This window comes from Squalius cephalus, assembly GCF_949319135.1.
Source record: "Squalius cephalus genome assembly, chromosome: 3".
Lineage (NCBI taxonomy): Eukaryota > Metazoa > Chordata > Actinopteri > Cypriniformes > Leuciscidae > Squalius > Squalius cephalus.
The window spans coordinates 3,884,925-3,902,228 of NC_137124.1; the positions used below are offsets into that span (position 1 = coordinate 3,884,925).

At 35.1% G+C, this 17,304-nt stretch overlaps 1 protein-coding gene across 1 annotated transcript; it reads left to right on the top strand.

The window, feature by feature from the left end:
* Positions 1 to 2,455: 2,455 nt before the first annotated feature.
* LOC307156315 (uncharacterized protein) lies at positions 2,456 to 6,429 on the top strand (the record flags this gene model as incomplete). Its single annotated transcript, XM_079867607.1, has 4 exons — positions 2,456 to 2,538; positions 2,862 to 2,962; positions 3,629 to 4,588; positions 5,873 to 6,429. Exons 1-4 carry the CDS (start codon positions 2,483 to 2,485, stop codon positions 6,427 to 6,429), a joined length of 1,674 nt encoding a protein of 557 aa, XP_079723733.1. The 5' UTR covers positions 2,456 to 2,482.
* Positions 6,430 to 17,304: the final 10,875 nt, after the last annotated feature.

Genomic DNA, 17,304 nt, shown 5'->3' on the forward strand with positions numbered 1-17,304 from the left:
ATGCTACCAGTAGTGACACTGACCCTAGCCAAATGCAAAACTGGTGAAAAACAGTCCGAAAAGATGAGTAAGGAAAAAATGTCAGTGGCCTCCACCTGTAAAACCATTCCTGTTTTGGGGGTTGTCTCACTGTTGCCCATCTAGTGCACCTGCTGTTAATGTCATTAACACTAAAGCAGCTGAAACTGATTACCAACCCCCTCTGTTACTTAACTGACCAGATCAATATCCCAGGAGTTTAACTGACTTGATGCTATTCTCTGATTAAAAAGTGTTCCCTTTATTTTTTTGAGCAGTGTATATATATATATATATATATATATATTAGTGCTGGGAAAAAATTAATCGCATCCAAAATAAAAGTTTGTGTTTGCATAATATATATGTGTGTACTGTATATAATTATTTTGTATATATAAATACACACATATGCATGTATATATTTAATATTTTTATTTATTTATATATAAATTATTTATATTTATATATAATATAAATTATGTATAAATGTATCAGTATATACATGCAAAAAAAAATAAATTAATATATGCATATGCGTGTATTTATATACAAAATAATTATACACAATTCACACACATATATTATGCAAACACAAACTTTTATTTTGGATGCAATTAATTTTTTACCCAGCACTAATATATATATATATATATAAGGGGTGTAACGGTCTTGATACAGCAAAAAGAAAGAAATGCCAGAGAAATTTCCTTGATTTCTTTTTTTTATATTAAAACTTATAAAACATAATAAAGTGTGATATTTTTTTATTTGAGCAATTCTGGAGCTATAATTGATTATTCTTAGGAGCATATAAAACAAAACAGCTTCTTGGAAAAAATGAAATGTAATATTGTAGTAGTTATAAACCAAGGTTTATTTTATTTCAGATTAACATTTGAGGGCAGCAATTGTATTCATAATGTCAAAATAAAACCGGCGTAATGTTACTTGAAGGCATTATAGCCTACTATTCCTGCCAAACTTCCATGGTTGCAGTTAGTGTTACTACAGTAAATCCACGGTGAATGTTGCAGATCTGGACACGATAGTTCATTCATGACACAATGTTTCTCCTGGTTTCCACGTCAGTGCTGTTTGATCCGTTAATAACGGAGAAATGTGAATGTTTCTCACTAGATCTCGCAAGAGTCGCAGCGATGTTATTACTTCTGTGGTGAATTCAAATGCTTTCTTTACTGGATCTCTTATTAGCGCTGTGTAGTAACAGTGTCGCATGATCACGATCGGCTCGCACTGCACTGGTCCAAACTGATAAACGGTCCGTCAACCACACAATAACGAGCAGTTTCGTTCCGCTTGCATTATGTTTGCCATTTGATGCTGGGCAATGTTGTGGGTCTATGTTGTGGTCGCGCCGGCGTCTCTTACATTATGAGCGCGCTTGCCACGCGCAACGCGCCTACATTTGAAATAACGAAATTGTAATTGAAATCGGCATTGTTAGCATATGATTTTTTAAAAACTTTGAAAAAATATTTTTATATAAAATTATTAGTAGAACATTTATGCATCTTTATTCACCTCAAAGCATATCCGCTCCCGCGCCCCCCCCTGTGAACATTGGCGCCCCGCGGACCCCAGGTTGGGAACCAATGGTAGACAGTGCAGTCTAATACACAGTGTTAAATAGTGTTACACTTACCCCCCCTACTATCAAATGTATCAGTAACCTCTATGGAAGAGCAATATTGACTGGTGTCGGGGGCTGCAGGGAAAATAACCTGTGGTTGACAGAAAAAAAAGGTACAGATAGTTCATAAAAGGGCACAAAATACATTAAATTTATTCAGACTGAAAAGGGTTACATTAAATGAATAATTATACACACGTGCAACCTTTCCTATTAAATAGAAATTGATTAACATAAAGTTGACTAAATTATGATCATAATGAAAATGATCGCAGTTGTAACATTTATTAGCTGGTACAGAATGCACAAGTGAAAACTCTTGGCATGTGACAATCACTTATTTTACTAACCATTTCATTATTAGGGTTTCATAAGTTTATTGTAGTAAATGAAAACAAAATTATATGACACTGAAATAATGGGCGTGTAAGAACTATTTCAGTTAACTGAAATAAAAATAAAACTTGATTTTTTGAATGTAAAAATAAAAAATCAAGTACTAAAAGATAATGTGTTGTACATTTACAAAGCTCACAAAAACCTTAAATTACAAAGAAAACACAAGTAAGTTTATTCTATTATTAAAAAGTCGCTGTATCCACTCACCGCTTACAGATGCTGCACCGCCACCTTTGTTTTCTTTTTTGAGCTTCAGTTGGCGCAAAAACACTGTGAACCTTGAACCTTGTAGATGATGCCGCCTCAACGTCAGCATTAGAAGAGAGCGCCATCAATCACAAATGCTGCATCGTCGCTGCCGAATCAACGAGGTTAAGGCGCGCGTTAGTTAACGTATGGAGTTATTTTTCGATGGAGTTGCAGGCAAACGGAATGGAGGAAAAAACAGTTGCAGGACTCAAAAGAAGGTAAGCAACATGTTTTTTTAAAACAGAATTTGGGTAACGTTACATTTTAAATGGCGAGTGTATGCGGGTTCTGATACTCTCTGAAGAAACTGGTCGTATTTTGTAGCAAATAGTTAAGCTTGCTAGGAAGGCCATGGTAACATTAGCTTTCTGCAATAAACATTAAGTAAAAAAAAAAAAAAAGAATTTGGGATTATTATTTCTACATTCAGCGAGGCCTATACATTCTTGAAGTTACATAAATTGTGTATGATTGGAAAAATTTGATCTCGTGCTGTGAGACCCCAATAATTAAATGTGTTGTACTTTTGTTTATTTTACAGAATGAGTGCAGATACAAAACTGCCCAGAAGAGCGCGAAACCCTCCGAAAAAGATGAGTTTGTATGAACCAGACCCCAGCTCCCCCAGAGATAACCAAGATGGTAATTGAGTTATTTTACTATACTACGGCTTAGCTAATTTTGTTAAGTATTAAAACTGGTTTAAGTGGTTATTTTTAACGTACTTTGGACACTTTACTAACCAAAATATTCGTCAGTATATTTGGTCTCTTATTACTGGAATTTTTATGGTAGCTTGAGGCACAAATATTGATTATAGCCTACAGGAATTTTTAATGGAATGTCATGAAAAAGGAGTGAAACTTATTTGTACATTTTTGTGACTGAATTTTGCGAATCATCTCAAAATTTAAGGGATAAAATAATTTGTATAGGAATTGCAGCTCAAAGTTCTTTACAAAAAAGTATTCCTGCGCCATACTCTTCATAGACAATGTGTAAAATAAATAAATAAATAAACAAATAAAATGTGTGATAATTAAATAATGAAAGGGATTAAAAACATTGAAAAAATAGAATAGAGAGTGCATAAATCAAAGAGTTGCAGGAGCGAATAAATTTGAAAGTGCTAAAAGAATAAAGTTAATCCTAGTTGAAGGCTAAAGTGAAGAGGTAATTTTGTTGCTTTGCTAAGAGGGTTAGACATAAGACAATAAAGATATAGTAGCATGTTTAAGTAAGATTGATTTTTAGCCTGCACTGATTTACTCACAATCTCCTTTTTGTTTACTTTGTGTTCATTTTCAGGACTTTTTGTATTTTTGACCTTTGAAGATGGATACACAGCAAAGATTTTTAATCTCTGTGATATACAAAACAAAGATGATAAACCCATCGCTTGCTTTAGAGATCTGACACCAGGAGAAAAAGTACTTGCAAGATGGTCTGACAATAAGTTCTACAATGCTACAGTAGACTTCATTGGAACAGCTGACAAAACGGTGGATACCAAGAAGGTGACAAAGAAGGACATGAAAAAAAGAGATGCAGCTGCACAAAGATTCTACAACCTTCCATTCCTACCTCAAGCAGGCCAGTCCACCTCTGCACAGGATCACCCAAATACTGTGGACCAAAATGTCATTCAGCCTCCAACAACCTGGCCAGTGTACCAGCCTCCACCTACAGAGTCATTTCTACCTGTCCAGCCACAGCACCAGCATGCAACTGCCTGGCCACAGTACCAACTTCCAGTTTCCCAGTCATCACCAAATACGCCACAACATTACCAGCATTCACCAGTCCAGTCGCTCAACCAGTATGGAACTACTCTGTCTCCAATTCCACACAATTCCAGCCTTTTGCAGTATTCAAAGCATCACCAGCCTCACACAGCACTACCCACACCTTCAGACCAAACACAACAGCAGCCTGTTTTGGCAGATTTGGATCAGCAAAGACAGCCACCAGCTCCTACAGCCAAAGAAAGCTTCCTCAAAATGTTGCACAGTCCTAATACACATCAAAAACCTGCTGTTCTTGGGGACCAGAGCCAGACAAGCACCTCTGAACATGAGACTTCTTCAAGCTCATCTGCAGATACTTTAATCATCGAGCGTGATCCAATTCCAGAATATGGAGAACCATGTTTCATTTCGCCTGAGTCAGCAGAAGACAGATCATGGAAGCCATGCGAAGCATGCAAGACAGAGGTGGAAAAATTAGTGGAGGAAAAGGCCAAACTGCATGATGTGCTGTGTGGTATAAGTAAGTATGTTTTGTCTCTCTGTTGCAATTACTTGTTCTTTTAAAGGAGAACTCCGGTCAATTTTAACATTAAGCTAATTTTTTTGTACATTTGGAGTGCTGTCAGTACAGAGAACAATGACTAAAATCGGTGTTGCCTACACCGAGTTATTCTATTTTTAAAATTTGCACCCTGTTGACTTCAATGGGGCAAGTACTAAACCTGCTTTTAGCCTCTTAACATCCTTGATGTGTCATTACAAGTGCACAGCCAATGTGAGTGATTCCTTCAGAGTGATCACGGCTGAATCTGACTGCAGTAGATGTGAAAGAAATGGATAAAAATGATGTTATTTAAGCCAGCGCAAATACCTGTGTTTACATCCTGTTTTCGGTTGAAGTCCAAAGTAGTCGATTGCCGAGTTCACGCGCATAGGTTTAGTTACCTATGATCACGCGCGTGAACTCGGCAATCTTAGGACTGTGCATTACTTTGGACTTCAACCGAAAACAGGATGTAAACAAAGGTATTTGCGCTGGCTTAAATAACATCATTTTTATCCATATCTTTCACATCTACTGCAGTCAGATTCAGTGCAGTCAGAAACTGAAGGAATCACTCACATGACCTGTGCACTTGTAATGACACATCAAGGATGGTGGTGGTCTAGCTCCACGTTTTATCTTTACCTGAACACACTGCACACAGTCACATGCCATTGTCACTTCCTCACCACGAGCTGTTGTGAGAGAGTGTTTAACTTTGTGCGCCTCTTCCTTCCTCTTAACAGTTCAGAAGGTGATCCTCCTGTGGTTGCGTGCGGCAACAGTTTTCAAACAAGAGTTATTTTAAGTGATGTCTGCCCACAGATCTACTTCGATGTGTAATGTTGAGGTGTAAGAGGTGTTTGTGGTGTTAATTTTTTTGCCCTTTATAGGACATCAGTGCCTCTTTAAGTAATGAACTCCATTACTTGTGTTTGTTTTCAGGGATGATAACAGACGTTTTATACTTGTGCTACAACTGTTAGGCCAACAATGTTATAAAATAAGACTAAAATCAAATCTGTTTAATATGTATTAACATGCTATATATATATATATATATATATTTTTTTTTTTTTTTTTTTTTTTTTTTACAGTACTCAAAACAAACTTACAAGAGTGTCTTTTTTCAAATAGCGTCTAAACCTGCAAGAAAAATGTTTCTTCTTGGAAAAACAGGAGATGGCAAAAGCAGCAGTGGAAATACAATTCTCAGTGAACAAAGATTTAAAACTGAATCTTCACCTGAATCTTTAACAGCTGAATCTAAATCAGGAGTTGTGATGGTTGGTGGAAGAACAGTCACAGTTATTGACACACCTGGAGTCTTTGACACACAGGAAATCATCAAATCTGAGATCATTAGATCCATTACTGAATGTGCTCCTGCTGTTGATGCCTTAGTCATTGTTCTAAAAGTTCAAAGGTACACAGCACAGGAAAAAGAGATTCTGGATACAATAGTTAAATGGTGTGGAGAGGATACCTTTAAACATGCAGTGGTTTTATTCACTCATGGTGAAGATCTAGAAGATCAAAGCATCGAGGCATTTGTGAAGAAGAGTCCAAAACTGCAGGAGCTTGTGGATAAATGTGGAGGCTGCTGTCACGTCATTGACAATAAACACTGGAATGACTGTCGATTAGGCTACAGGAACAACAGGGTTCATGTGAAAAATATGCTGGAGACCATCGACAAGCTGGTGAAAGAGAACGGCTGCTTCACCAGTGATCTGATGTCAAGTGTAGAGGAAGATATTCAAGACGGTGTTTCTTTTGTTGTTCTTGCTGTCACTTTCTCCGCTGTCACCTCTTAGGGCATTGCTGCTGGCTGTCCATCATCATTACGACGTACACCTGAATGGACGTCCTTACTATGAGAGACTGACGTAGACCGGAAGCGGGAGAGAGAAGGAGCTTTGTTGGTTTTCGTTTTGGGTCACGCAGTGGCGTGCCTTGTTTTTTTTGTTTTTTTTGTTATCTACCCTTTGTATTTTGAGTTAATCGTTTGTTTTCTCTCAGTGGTTGTTTTTTTTGGTTTACGTTGGACTTGAGTCCTTACGTTTTGTTTTTCGTATATTGCTTTATAACCGGCCAGGGAGTAGTGAGTAGGAAAGTATGTCACGTGACTTCCATTTATGCAACACCTAGGGAAACCCTGTGTTAATACATAAGGAGCGGGTGCTGCTGCATTACTGGGTTTAATAGAGTAAAACAAACGATTATCTGTTTAAACTAAAGCCAACTGGACTCCATAGTGTTCCTTACAACTTACCAAAGATCCAGTGATCCACGGATATTGACATGCAGCCAGGAATCGTGTTTCCTGACATTTATGTGAGCCTGATTTTAACGCTGGGGAAATATGTAAATTTGCCTGTAAACTCTTTATATAAATACAATATAGGTAGGTCTAAATCCAGGGGCCTGTTTCAGAAAGGAGGTTAAGTGAAAACTGGGTTTTCCGTTTCAGAATGGGAGGTATGTTAAACCTGAGAAAGCTCTTTCTAAAAGAGAGGTAACTTATACTCAGAGTCAGTTACCATGGCAACTTACTCTGTGAACCTAACCTGGTCAGGAGCAGGTTTTCTTAATAACCCGTAAGAATACCCGTTTATACTTAGATTTAAACTTAGATTCTATAGGCTACTCCACATAAAAATGTGAAATAATCTGAATGATTGATGTGTAGACACATAATATTAACATTACCTCTGTGTGCCTCTCTGTGGCAGCACAAACTCTTTATCCCCATGTGATGAGCATTTGATTGAGTACACTTTATAACACTATTTGTCATCATTTCTGGTGTATTGAGTAGGCGACTTACGACTGTCTGGGGTTCTGTTGGGACAGGAGGCTCCAAAAGACAGATATTACCACCAGAATCTATTGAGATCAACAAAAATCCTAACCCAAAGTAAAATATATGGAAATATAAAAAATAGCCTATAAAAAATAACACATATGTAAACCTCTTACATTTTATGAAGGCCCATGGATCTTCGGGAGTGACTCTGAAGTCCGTCCAGGAATTCCCTCAGCTGTAAATGCTGCTGCACTGCTAGACACTGGATGCTATTTAGTTATTTAATATGTCAAATGTAAAGTCAGGTGGCCTACACCCATGATATGCTCAAGCCTTACTTGACTGAATTATGTTTTTATATTTAAATTTCAGCTGCTGCCATGTTCTTTAATGCCTGCAGGATTGCCCCTACATGAACATTAAAATTAGGTTTAATAACACACTGTTCTTCCAGTTTCACCTCTGATATTATAACAGTTGGGTAAGTTACTTGTATTACTAACTACAAATGACATCTTCAACAGTGTAATTAGATTAATGTAATAATGACTTATCTTTAGAAATTATTGGTCTACTTATTACTAATTACTAAATCCCATGTCAACCTTAAACACTTGAACAATACAAGACAACAATACAACACTTGAGAGACAAGAAACAGCACTTTTAATGCTTTCAAATAAACAATATAGCCTATTGCATGAATTCTTCTTGAATTGACCAAAGTGTGTAGAGGGAGAAGGTTACATAAAAAATATACCTTTTAAAAATGTATGTTAAATAGCCTATACAGAATTGTTCTATAGTCTAATACAATTACATCAGATTTAACTTTAAATTGCAGACGAATTAAGAGTAATTCCTTTAATTAAATTACAGTATTTAGATTACTTGGTAATTAATTACACCCATCACTGTATAACAGTAATTAAAATGTAAACTTATAAACGAAATAATGTTTGTACTCTCCATATGCTTGCAGAAGCTCATCCAGTTCTGCTGGTGAGAAATATGAAGACCTCTTGTTGTCTGGCGCTGTTGCCATGGTGACTCATAATATCTGCGCTCCATTGATAATGGCTTTTTATAGTTGTGGTGCACGCGCTTAACTCAGAGTAGGTCAACTCAGAGTTGATTGAACTAACTCATTTCAGCTGTTCTGAAACCAAAAACTCTGAGTTTCCCATCTCAGGGTAAGTCAACTCAGAGTTCAGTTTTAACTCAGAGTTGGTTGAACCTCCTTATTGAAACAGGCCCCTGGTGATTGTGGATAATGACTTATATCATTATATATATCGTCATATCTCCTCGCCATAATACTTGGAATTTGTTTTATTTATTTTTTTTATTAATGCTTACAAAAACTATATAGTGTACACAGAATATAAAATGGCAAATATTTAATCTTATTTAATTTTGATTAGTTGTCAATACAGTATATAACAAAAACAAATATACTGGATATGATTTTACCCCAAAATTCAACATATTGACACAAAATGTAAATGTAAATCCACCTTTCTCTGCCTGGATCCAGTTGTTTATGTGAATAGCAGCGATCTATTGCTTCTCTGTTCTGTGGCTTTTGGCAGTCTGTAAAAATATACCTCAGATTTATTTTCAAATCTATGTGTACAGTAAGTTCTTCTTCTGTCATATGCATATCCTCTATGAACGGATAAGACATATTGATAATCAATCCACCTGACAGAGCAAGAGCCCAACTACTGACTAACATAGATTGAATGATTTGAGCATTTCATTGTCCTACAGTGTAAATTCTTTCCCTGCCAGTGTTTTTCTTTTGTTTACAACCACAAATAATTTCATGGCCCTCAGAATATTTTATTTTATGAATATCTGAACATACAATATATTAAAATAAAGGACAAGGGCTCTGTTAAAAAAAAAAAAAAAAAAAATTGGTTCTGACTCCATGTTTTTTTTTTTTTATCAACACTTGAATGTTGATAAGTTTAATTTTAAAAAAGGTGATCAAAGGTGAACGATGATCAAAACACAGATGAACTGAGTCCATCAACACACTCAAAGCTTCACAGTCCTTTGTTTTAATCAACGCTCTGAATCCCATCTGGATGAAGTCTTTGAAAAGAACATGATTTTCTAAGCTTTTTTATCAAAATGCTGCTTTTTTTAATAAAACTTGCATGAAAAAAAGAATGCATGAAGCTAAAATAAAGTAACCTAGTCCAACGGACTCTCATACATTTTATTTGTACAGAAGGAAAACGAAAATTTATATATCAAATTGATATTAATATATTTAAACAAACAGAAGAAATGCACCTAACATTGTCAGAAGACAGTTTTATGAAGTGGAAATATGCAGGCTAAAAGTAGGACTTATAATCTGTAACAATATGTGTTGGGAAAAATGGGATGTTATCTGGCATATTAAAATAAAAATTAAAAGTGTAATGAAAGTATAATTATTGGTCCTGGAACAGCCAGGATGATTTTATTGTAAAATAGGTGTACCGGTTAAAGAGACAGAGTCTGTGAGCACAGCTCAGACTCAAAAAGCCAACAGTGGTGCGTGCCAGATCGTCTCCCACACTGTATTACAGAGAAGAGCTCGTACTTCAGAACGCTAGAGGCTGAAAGACCTGTAAAACGATAGTTAGGAAAACTTAAGGGAGGCACTGACAACAAAATAAGTCAGGTAAACTTTATTTGAATATAAAGTTGAATAATAGGTTATGATGGAGTAAAAATGGTAATTGAAGGAATATAATTACAAATATCAGACAATGAAGAAAATGGGAGATAAACTATTAACAATAAACTTGTTAAGTAACAATGCAAAGAGTAACAACTTTAGAAACGGGAAAAGATGTCCCGTAAGGACTCTCTCGGCGGTCCACGCCTCCGTATGAGAGTTTTACAACAGAGTCAGGGTGAGTTTGAGGGTTCAGAGAACTCCAATACCTCTGATACACAACACAGAAAGTGAAAGCAGTATATCAAATAATATTATGTTAAAGGTAGCTAGTATATACTTTTAATATTGAATGATTAGTTAGAGGTTAATATAGTAAATACAGAGGACTAAATACAAATATTCTGATAGAAAGAAATGAAGGATGCTATTAAGAGGAAAACAATAAAAAATAATAATAAATAAAACAAAAAAACTGTGCCAATAGAAATTTTACTTACAGAGATATAAAGTCAGCCAGTCTAACATGGGAACCCATTTACTGAGGGTTTAAGTAGAAAAGTGACTAAAACTTTAGAACAAGTGATAGTGTCATTTTAAAACAAAAATTAGTTTCTGAAGCGAGACTTAGGTACCATAACTACAGTTAGAGAGCCTCAAATGTGGAAACATTGCATTGAGGAAGAAGAAAAATAAAAATAAAAGCAAAACATTATAATAAAAGGACGATTGATATCTTATGTTGTAACAACTATTAATAGCCAGATAAAAAGTCATAAAAAAGGAAACAGGTTTCTTAAAAACCATACAATTGTTTGTAAAACTATGTGCACTGAAGACTGAAGATTTCAGTTTGAAGTCAGACACAGAAGCATGTTAGGGGGAGTAATGTTTCTCCTGGTACAGCCTAGAACGCAGAGCTCACGGGAGTAGCTCAAGGTCGCTCGACAGGAGTTTTACCAGACATCCCAGCAATACATGGAGAAACAGGGTCTGATTTGAACTGTTTTGTAAAACAGGAAAATAGACTGCCAGGTAAACTAACTGATTTAGCTCTAAAGCTTTAAAAAATGTTGGGGGGGACTTAACCTCTTGTATAGACTAAACCTTTTTCTGAACCTTTTAGCAGACAATTTTAAAGAAAACACAGTGATATGATATTAATACAGCTGATAAGATAGCCTGACTTAAAGAAAAGTAAAGAAACGGAAACAGAATGTATAATATATATAACAGATATTGGACCAAATTTAACACCTTAGTGAGAATTTAATTTTTGAAGTTTTGACTGATAACAAGATGTTCCTAAATGGGGACAGACATTATAATATTACTATTGTAAATGTTAAAGATATGCAACAATTAAAATGGAGTTATTTAAAAGTCAAATATGGAGGTTGACTATAGTGAACAAGAAATAAGATATTAAAATAATTAAGTGGGTTACATATTATAGTAGTTCATGGATTTTTAGGAAGTCCTAGCGACTGGCGTTGCATGAGTGCACTCTCAATGCTGGGTCGCACAAGGAAAGGAATTTGTTGTTAACCCCAATGCCACACAGATATGTGGATGATCCACTGTGGTGTTAAATATGTAAATTTGCCTGTAAACTCTTTATATAAATACAATATAGGTAGGTCTAAATCCAGGGGCCTGTTTCAGAAAGGAGGTTAAGTGAAAACTCTGAGTATGTTAACCCTGAAATGAGGGAAACTCTGAGTTTTCCGTTTCAGAATGGGAGGTATGTTAAACCTGAGAAAGCAGAGTAAGTCAAGTCCGTTTCTGAAAGAGAGGTAACTTATACTCAGAGTCAGTTACCATGGTAACTTACTCTGTGAACCTAACCTGGTCGGGAGCAGGTTTTCTTCAGTAAACCCAGAGTTTCTTTCGGTCTCCTCCCCTTTTTTAAAGAGGAAGCAGTGTTTAAACACCTCATTCATTCTTTCAGTACCTTTTTATTAATAAATAAAAGATTCCTATTTTTACTGCTGTTTTTTTTATTATTTTTTTTTATAAGATGAAGTCTATATAACTCCTTAACTGGCAACTAAAAATACAGTAGTAGATTAGAGTTACATAATGTAGTTCTAAACAAATTCTACAGAATTAAACAGTGGCATTTACTGGAAATCACTGAACTGTTCATCTGTGCACCAGAAGTTGCTGGACCGTCCTCCTGCTGTTCTTCCACACTCTGGGGGCGGGGCGGGGCGAGATAAGAATACCCATTTATACTTAGATTTAAACTTAGATTCTATAGGCTACTCCACATAAAAATGTGAAAAAATGTGAATTGTTTGATGTGTAGACACATAATATTAACATAACCTCTGTAGGCCTCTCTGTGGCAGCAGAAACTCTTTATCCCCATGTGATGAGCATTTGGTTGAGTACGCTTTATAACACTATTTGTCATAATTTCTGGTGTATTGAGTAGGCGACTTACGACTGTCTGGGGTTCTGTTGGGACAGGAGGCTCCAAAAGACAGATATTACCACCAGAATCTATTGAGATCAACAAAAATCCTAACCCAAAGTAAAATATATGGAAATATAAAAAATAGCCTATAAAAAATAACACATATGTAAACCTCTTACATTTTATGAAGGCCCTTGGATCTTTGGGAGTGACTCTGAAGTCCCTCCAGGAATCCCCTCAGCTGTAAATGCTGCTGCACTGCGAGACACTGGATGCTATTTAGTTATTTAATATGTCAAATGTAAAGTCAGGTGGCCTATTACACCCATGATATGCTCAAGCCTTACTTGACTGAATTATGTTTTTATATTTCAATTTCAGCTGCTGCCATGTTCTTTAATGCCTGCAGGATTGCACCTACATGAACATTAAAATTAGGTTTAATAACACACTGTTCTTCCAGTTTCACCTCTGATATTATAACAGTTGGGTAAGTTACTTGTATTACTAACTACAAATGACATCTTCAACAGTGTAATTAGATTAATGTAATAATGACTTATCTTTAGAAATTATTGGTCTACTTATTACTAATTACTAAATCCCATGTCAACCTTAAACACTTGAACAATACAAGACAACAATACAACACTTGAGAGACAAGAAACAGCACTTTTAATGCTTTCAAATAAACAATATAGCCTATTGCATGAATTCTTCTTGAATTGACCAAAGTGTGTAGAGGGAGAAGGTTACATAAAAAATATACCTTTTAAAAATGTATGTTAAATAGCCTATACAGAATTGTTCTATAGTCTAATACAATTACATCAGATTTAACTTTAAATTGCAGACGAATTAAGAGTAATTCCTTTAATTAAATTACAGTATTTAGATTACTTGGTAATTAATTACACCCATCACTGTATAACAGTAATTAAAATGTAAACTTATAAACGAAATAATGTTCGTACTCTCCATATGCTTGCAGAAGCTCATCCAGTTCTGCTGGTGAGAAATATGCAGACCTCTTTTTGTCTGGCGCTGTTGCCATGGTGACTCATAATATCTGCGCTCCATTGATAATGGCTTTTTATAGTTGTGGTGCACGCGCTTAACTCAGAGTAGGTCAACTCAGAGTTGATTGAACTAACTCATTTCAGCTGTTCTGAAACCAAAAACTCTGAGTTTCCCATCTCAGGGTAAGTCAACTCAGAGTTCAGTTTTAACTCAGAGTTGGTTGAACCTCCTTATTGAAACAGGCCCCTGGTGATTGTGGATAATGACTTATATCATTATATATATCGTCATATCTCCTCGCCATAATACTTGGAATTTGTTTTATTTATTTTTTTATTAATGCTTACAAAAACTATATAGTGTACACAGAATATAAAATGGCAAATATTTAATCTTATTTAATTTTGATTAGTTGTCAATACAGTATATAACAAAAACAAATATACTGGATATGATTTTACCCCAAAATTCAACATATTGACACAAAATGTAAATGTAAATCCACCTTTCTCTGCCTGGATCCAGTTGTTTATGTGAATAGCAGCGATCTATTGCTTCTCTGTTCTGTGGCTTTTGGCAGTCTGTAAAAATATACCTCAGATTTATTTTCAAATCTATATGTACAGTAAGTTCTTCTTCTGTCATATGCATATCCTCTATGAACGGATAAGACATATTGATAATCAATCCACCTGACAGAGCAAGAGCCCAACTACTGACTAACATAGATTGAATGATTTGAGCATTTCATTGTCCTACAGTGTAAATTCTTTCCCTGCCAGTGTTTTTCTTTTGTTTACAACCACAAATAATTTCATGGCCCTCAGAATATTTTACTTTATGAATATCTGAACATACAATATATTAAAATAAAGGACAAGGGCTCTGTTAAAAAAAAAAAAATTGGTTCTGACTCCATGTTTTTTTTTTTTTATCAACACTTGAATGTTGATAAGTTTAATTTTAAAAAAGGTGATCAAAGGTGAACGATGATCAAAACACAGATGAACTGAGTCCATCAACACACTCAAAGCTTCACAGTCCTTTGTTTTAATCAACGCTCTGAATCCCATCTGGATGAAGTCTTTGAAAAGAACATGATTTTCTAAGCTTTTTTATCAAAATGCTGCTTTTTTTAAATAAAACTTGCATGAAAAAAAAATGCATGAAGCTAAAATAAAGTAACCTAGTCCAACGGACTCTCATACATTTTATTTGTACAGAAGGAAAACGAAAATTTATATATCAAATTGATATTAATATATTTAAACAAACAGAAGAAATGCACCTAACATTGTCAGAAGACAGTTTTATGAAGTGGAAATATGCAGGCTAAAAGTAGGACTTATAATCTGTAACAATATGTGTTGGGAAAAATGGGATGTTATCTGGCATATTAAAATAAAAATTAAAAGTGTAATGAAAGTATAATTATTGGTCCTGGAACAGCCAGGATGATTTTATTGTAAAATAGGTGTACCGGTTAAAGAGACAGAGTCTGTGAGCACAGCTCAGACTCAAAAAGCCAACAGTGGTGCGTGCCAGATCGTCTCCCACACTGTATTACAGAGAAGAGCTCGTACTTCAGAACGCTAGAGGCTGAAAGACCTGTAAAACGATAGTTAGGAAAACTTAAGGGAGGCACTGACAACAAAATAAGTCAGGTAAACTTTATTTGAATATAAAGTTGAATAATAGGTTATGATGGAGTAAAAATGGTAATTGAAGGAATATAATTACAAATATCAGACAATGAAGAAAATGGGAGATAAACTATTAACAATAAACTTGTTAAGTAACAATGCAAAGAGTAACAACTTTAGAAACGGGAAAAGATGTCCCGTAAGGACTCTCTCGGCGGTCCACGCCTCCGTATGAGAGTTTTACAACAGAGTCAGGGTGAGTTTGAGGGTTCAGAGAACTCCAATACCTCTGATACACAACACAGAAAGTGAAAGCAGGATATCAAATAATATTATGTTAAAGGTAGCTAGTATATACTTTTAATATTGAATGATTAGTTAGAGGTTAATATAGTAAATACAGAGGACTAAATACAAATATTCTGATAGAAAGAAATGAAGTAGGATGCTATTAAGAGGAAAACAATAAAAAATAATAATAAATAAAATAAAAAAACTGTGCCAATAGAAATTTTACTTACAGAGATATAAAGTCAGCCAGTCTAACATGGGAACCCATTTACTGAGGGTTTAAGTAGAAAAGTGACTAAAACTTTAGAACAAGTGATAGTGTCATTTTAAAACAAAAATTAGTTTCTGAAGCGAGACTTAGGTACCATAACTACAGTTAGAGAGCCTCAAATGTGGAAGCATTGCATTGAGGAAGAAGAAACATAAAAATAAAAGCAAAACATTATAATAAAAGGACGATTGATATCTTATGTTGTAACAACTATTAATAGCCAGATAAAAAGTCATAAAAAAGGAAACAGGTTTCTTAAAAACCGTACAATTGTTTGTAAAACTATGTGCACTGAAGACTGAAGATTTCAGTTTGAAGTCAGACACAGAAGCATGTTAGGGGGAGTAATGTTTCTCCTGGTACAGCCTAGAACGCAGAGCTCACGGGAGTAGCTCAAGGTCGCTCGACAGGAGTTTTACCAGACATCCCAGCAATACATGGAGAAACAGGGTCTGATTTGAACTGTTTTGTAAAACGGGAAAATAGACTGCCAGGTAAACTAACTGATTTAGCTCTAAAGCTTTAAAAAATGTTGGGGGGGACTTAACCTCTTGTATAGACTAAACCTTTTTCTGAACCTTTTAGCAGACAATTTTAAAGAAAACACAGTGATATGATATTAATACAGCTGATAAGATAGCCTGACTTAAAGAAAAGTAAAGAAACGGAAACAGAATGTATAATTTAAAACAGATATTGGACCAAATTTAACACCTTAGTGAGAATTTAATTTTTGAAGTTTTGACTGATAACAAGATGTTCCTAAATGGGGACAGACATTATAATATTACTATTGTAAATGTTAAAGATATGCAACAATTAAAATGGAGTTATTTAAAAGTCAAATATGGAGGTTGACTATAGTGAACAAGAAATAAGATATTAAAATAATTAAGTGGGTTACATATTATAGTAGTTCATGGATTTTTAGGAAGTCCTAGCGACTGGCGTTGCATGAGTGCACTCTCAATGCTGGGTCGCACAAGGAAAGGAATTTGTTGTTAACCCCAATGCCACACAGATATGTGGATGATCCACTGTGGTGTTAAATATGTAAATTTGCCTGTAAACTCTTTATATAAATACAATATAGGTAGGTCTAAATCCAGGGGCCTGTTTCAGAAAGGAGGTTAAGTGAAAACTCTGAGTATGTTAACCCTGAAATGAGGGAAACTCTGGGTTTTCCGTTTCAGAATGGGAGGTATGTTAAACCTGAGAAAGCAGAGTAAGTCAAGTCCGTTTCTAAAAGAGAGGTAACTTATACTCAGAGTCAGTTACCATGGTAACTAACTCTGTGAACCTAACCTGGTCGGGAGCAGGTTTTCTTCAGTAAACCCAGAGTTTCTTTCGGTCTCCTCCCCTTTTTTAAAGAGGAAGCAGTGTTTAAACACCTCATTCATTCTTTCAGTACCTTTTTATTAATAAAAGTAATCTTTTATTAATAAATAAAAGATTCCTATTTTTACTGCTGTTTTTTTTTTTTTTTTTTTTATAAGATGAAGTCTATATAACTCCTTAACTGGCAACTAAAAATACAGTAGTAGATTAGAGTTACA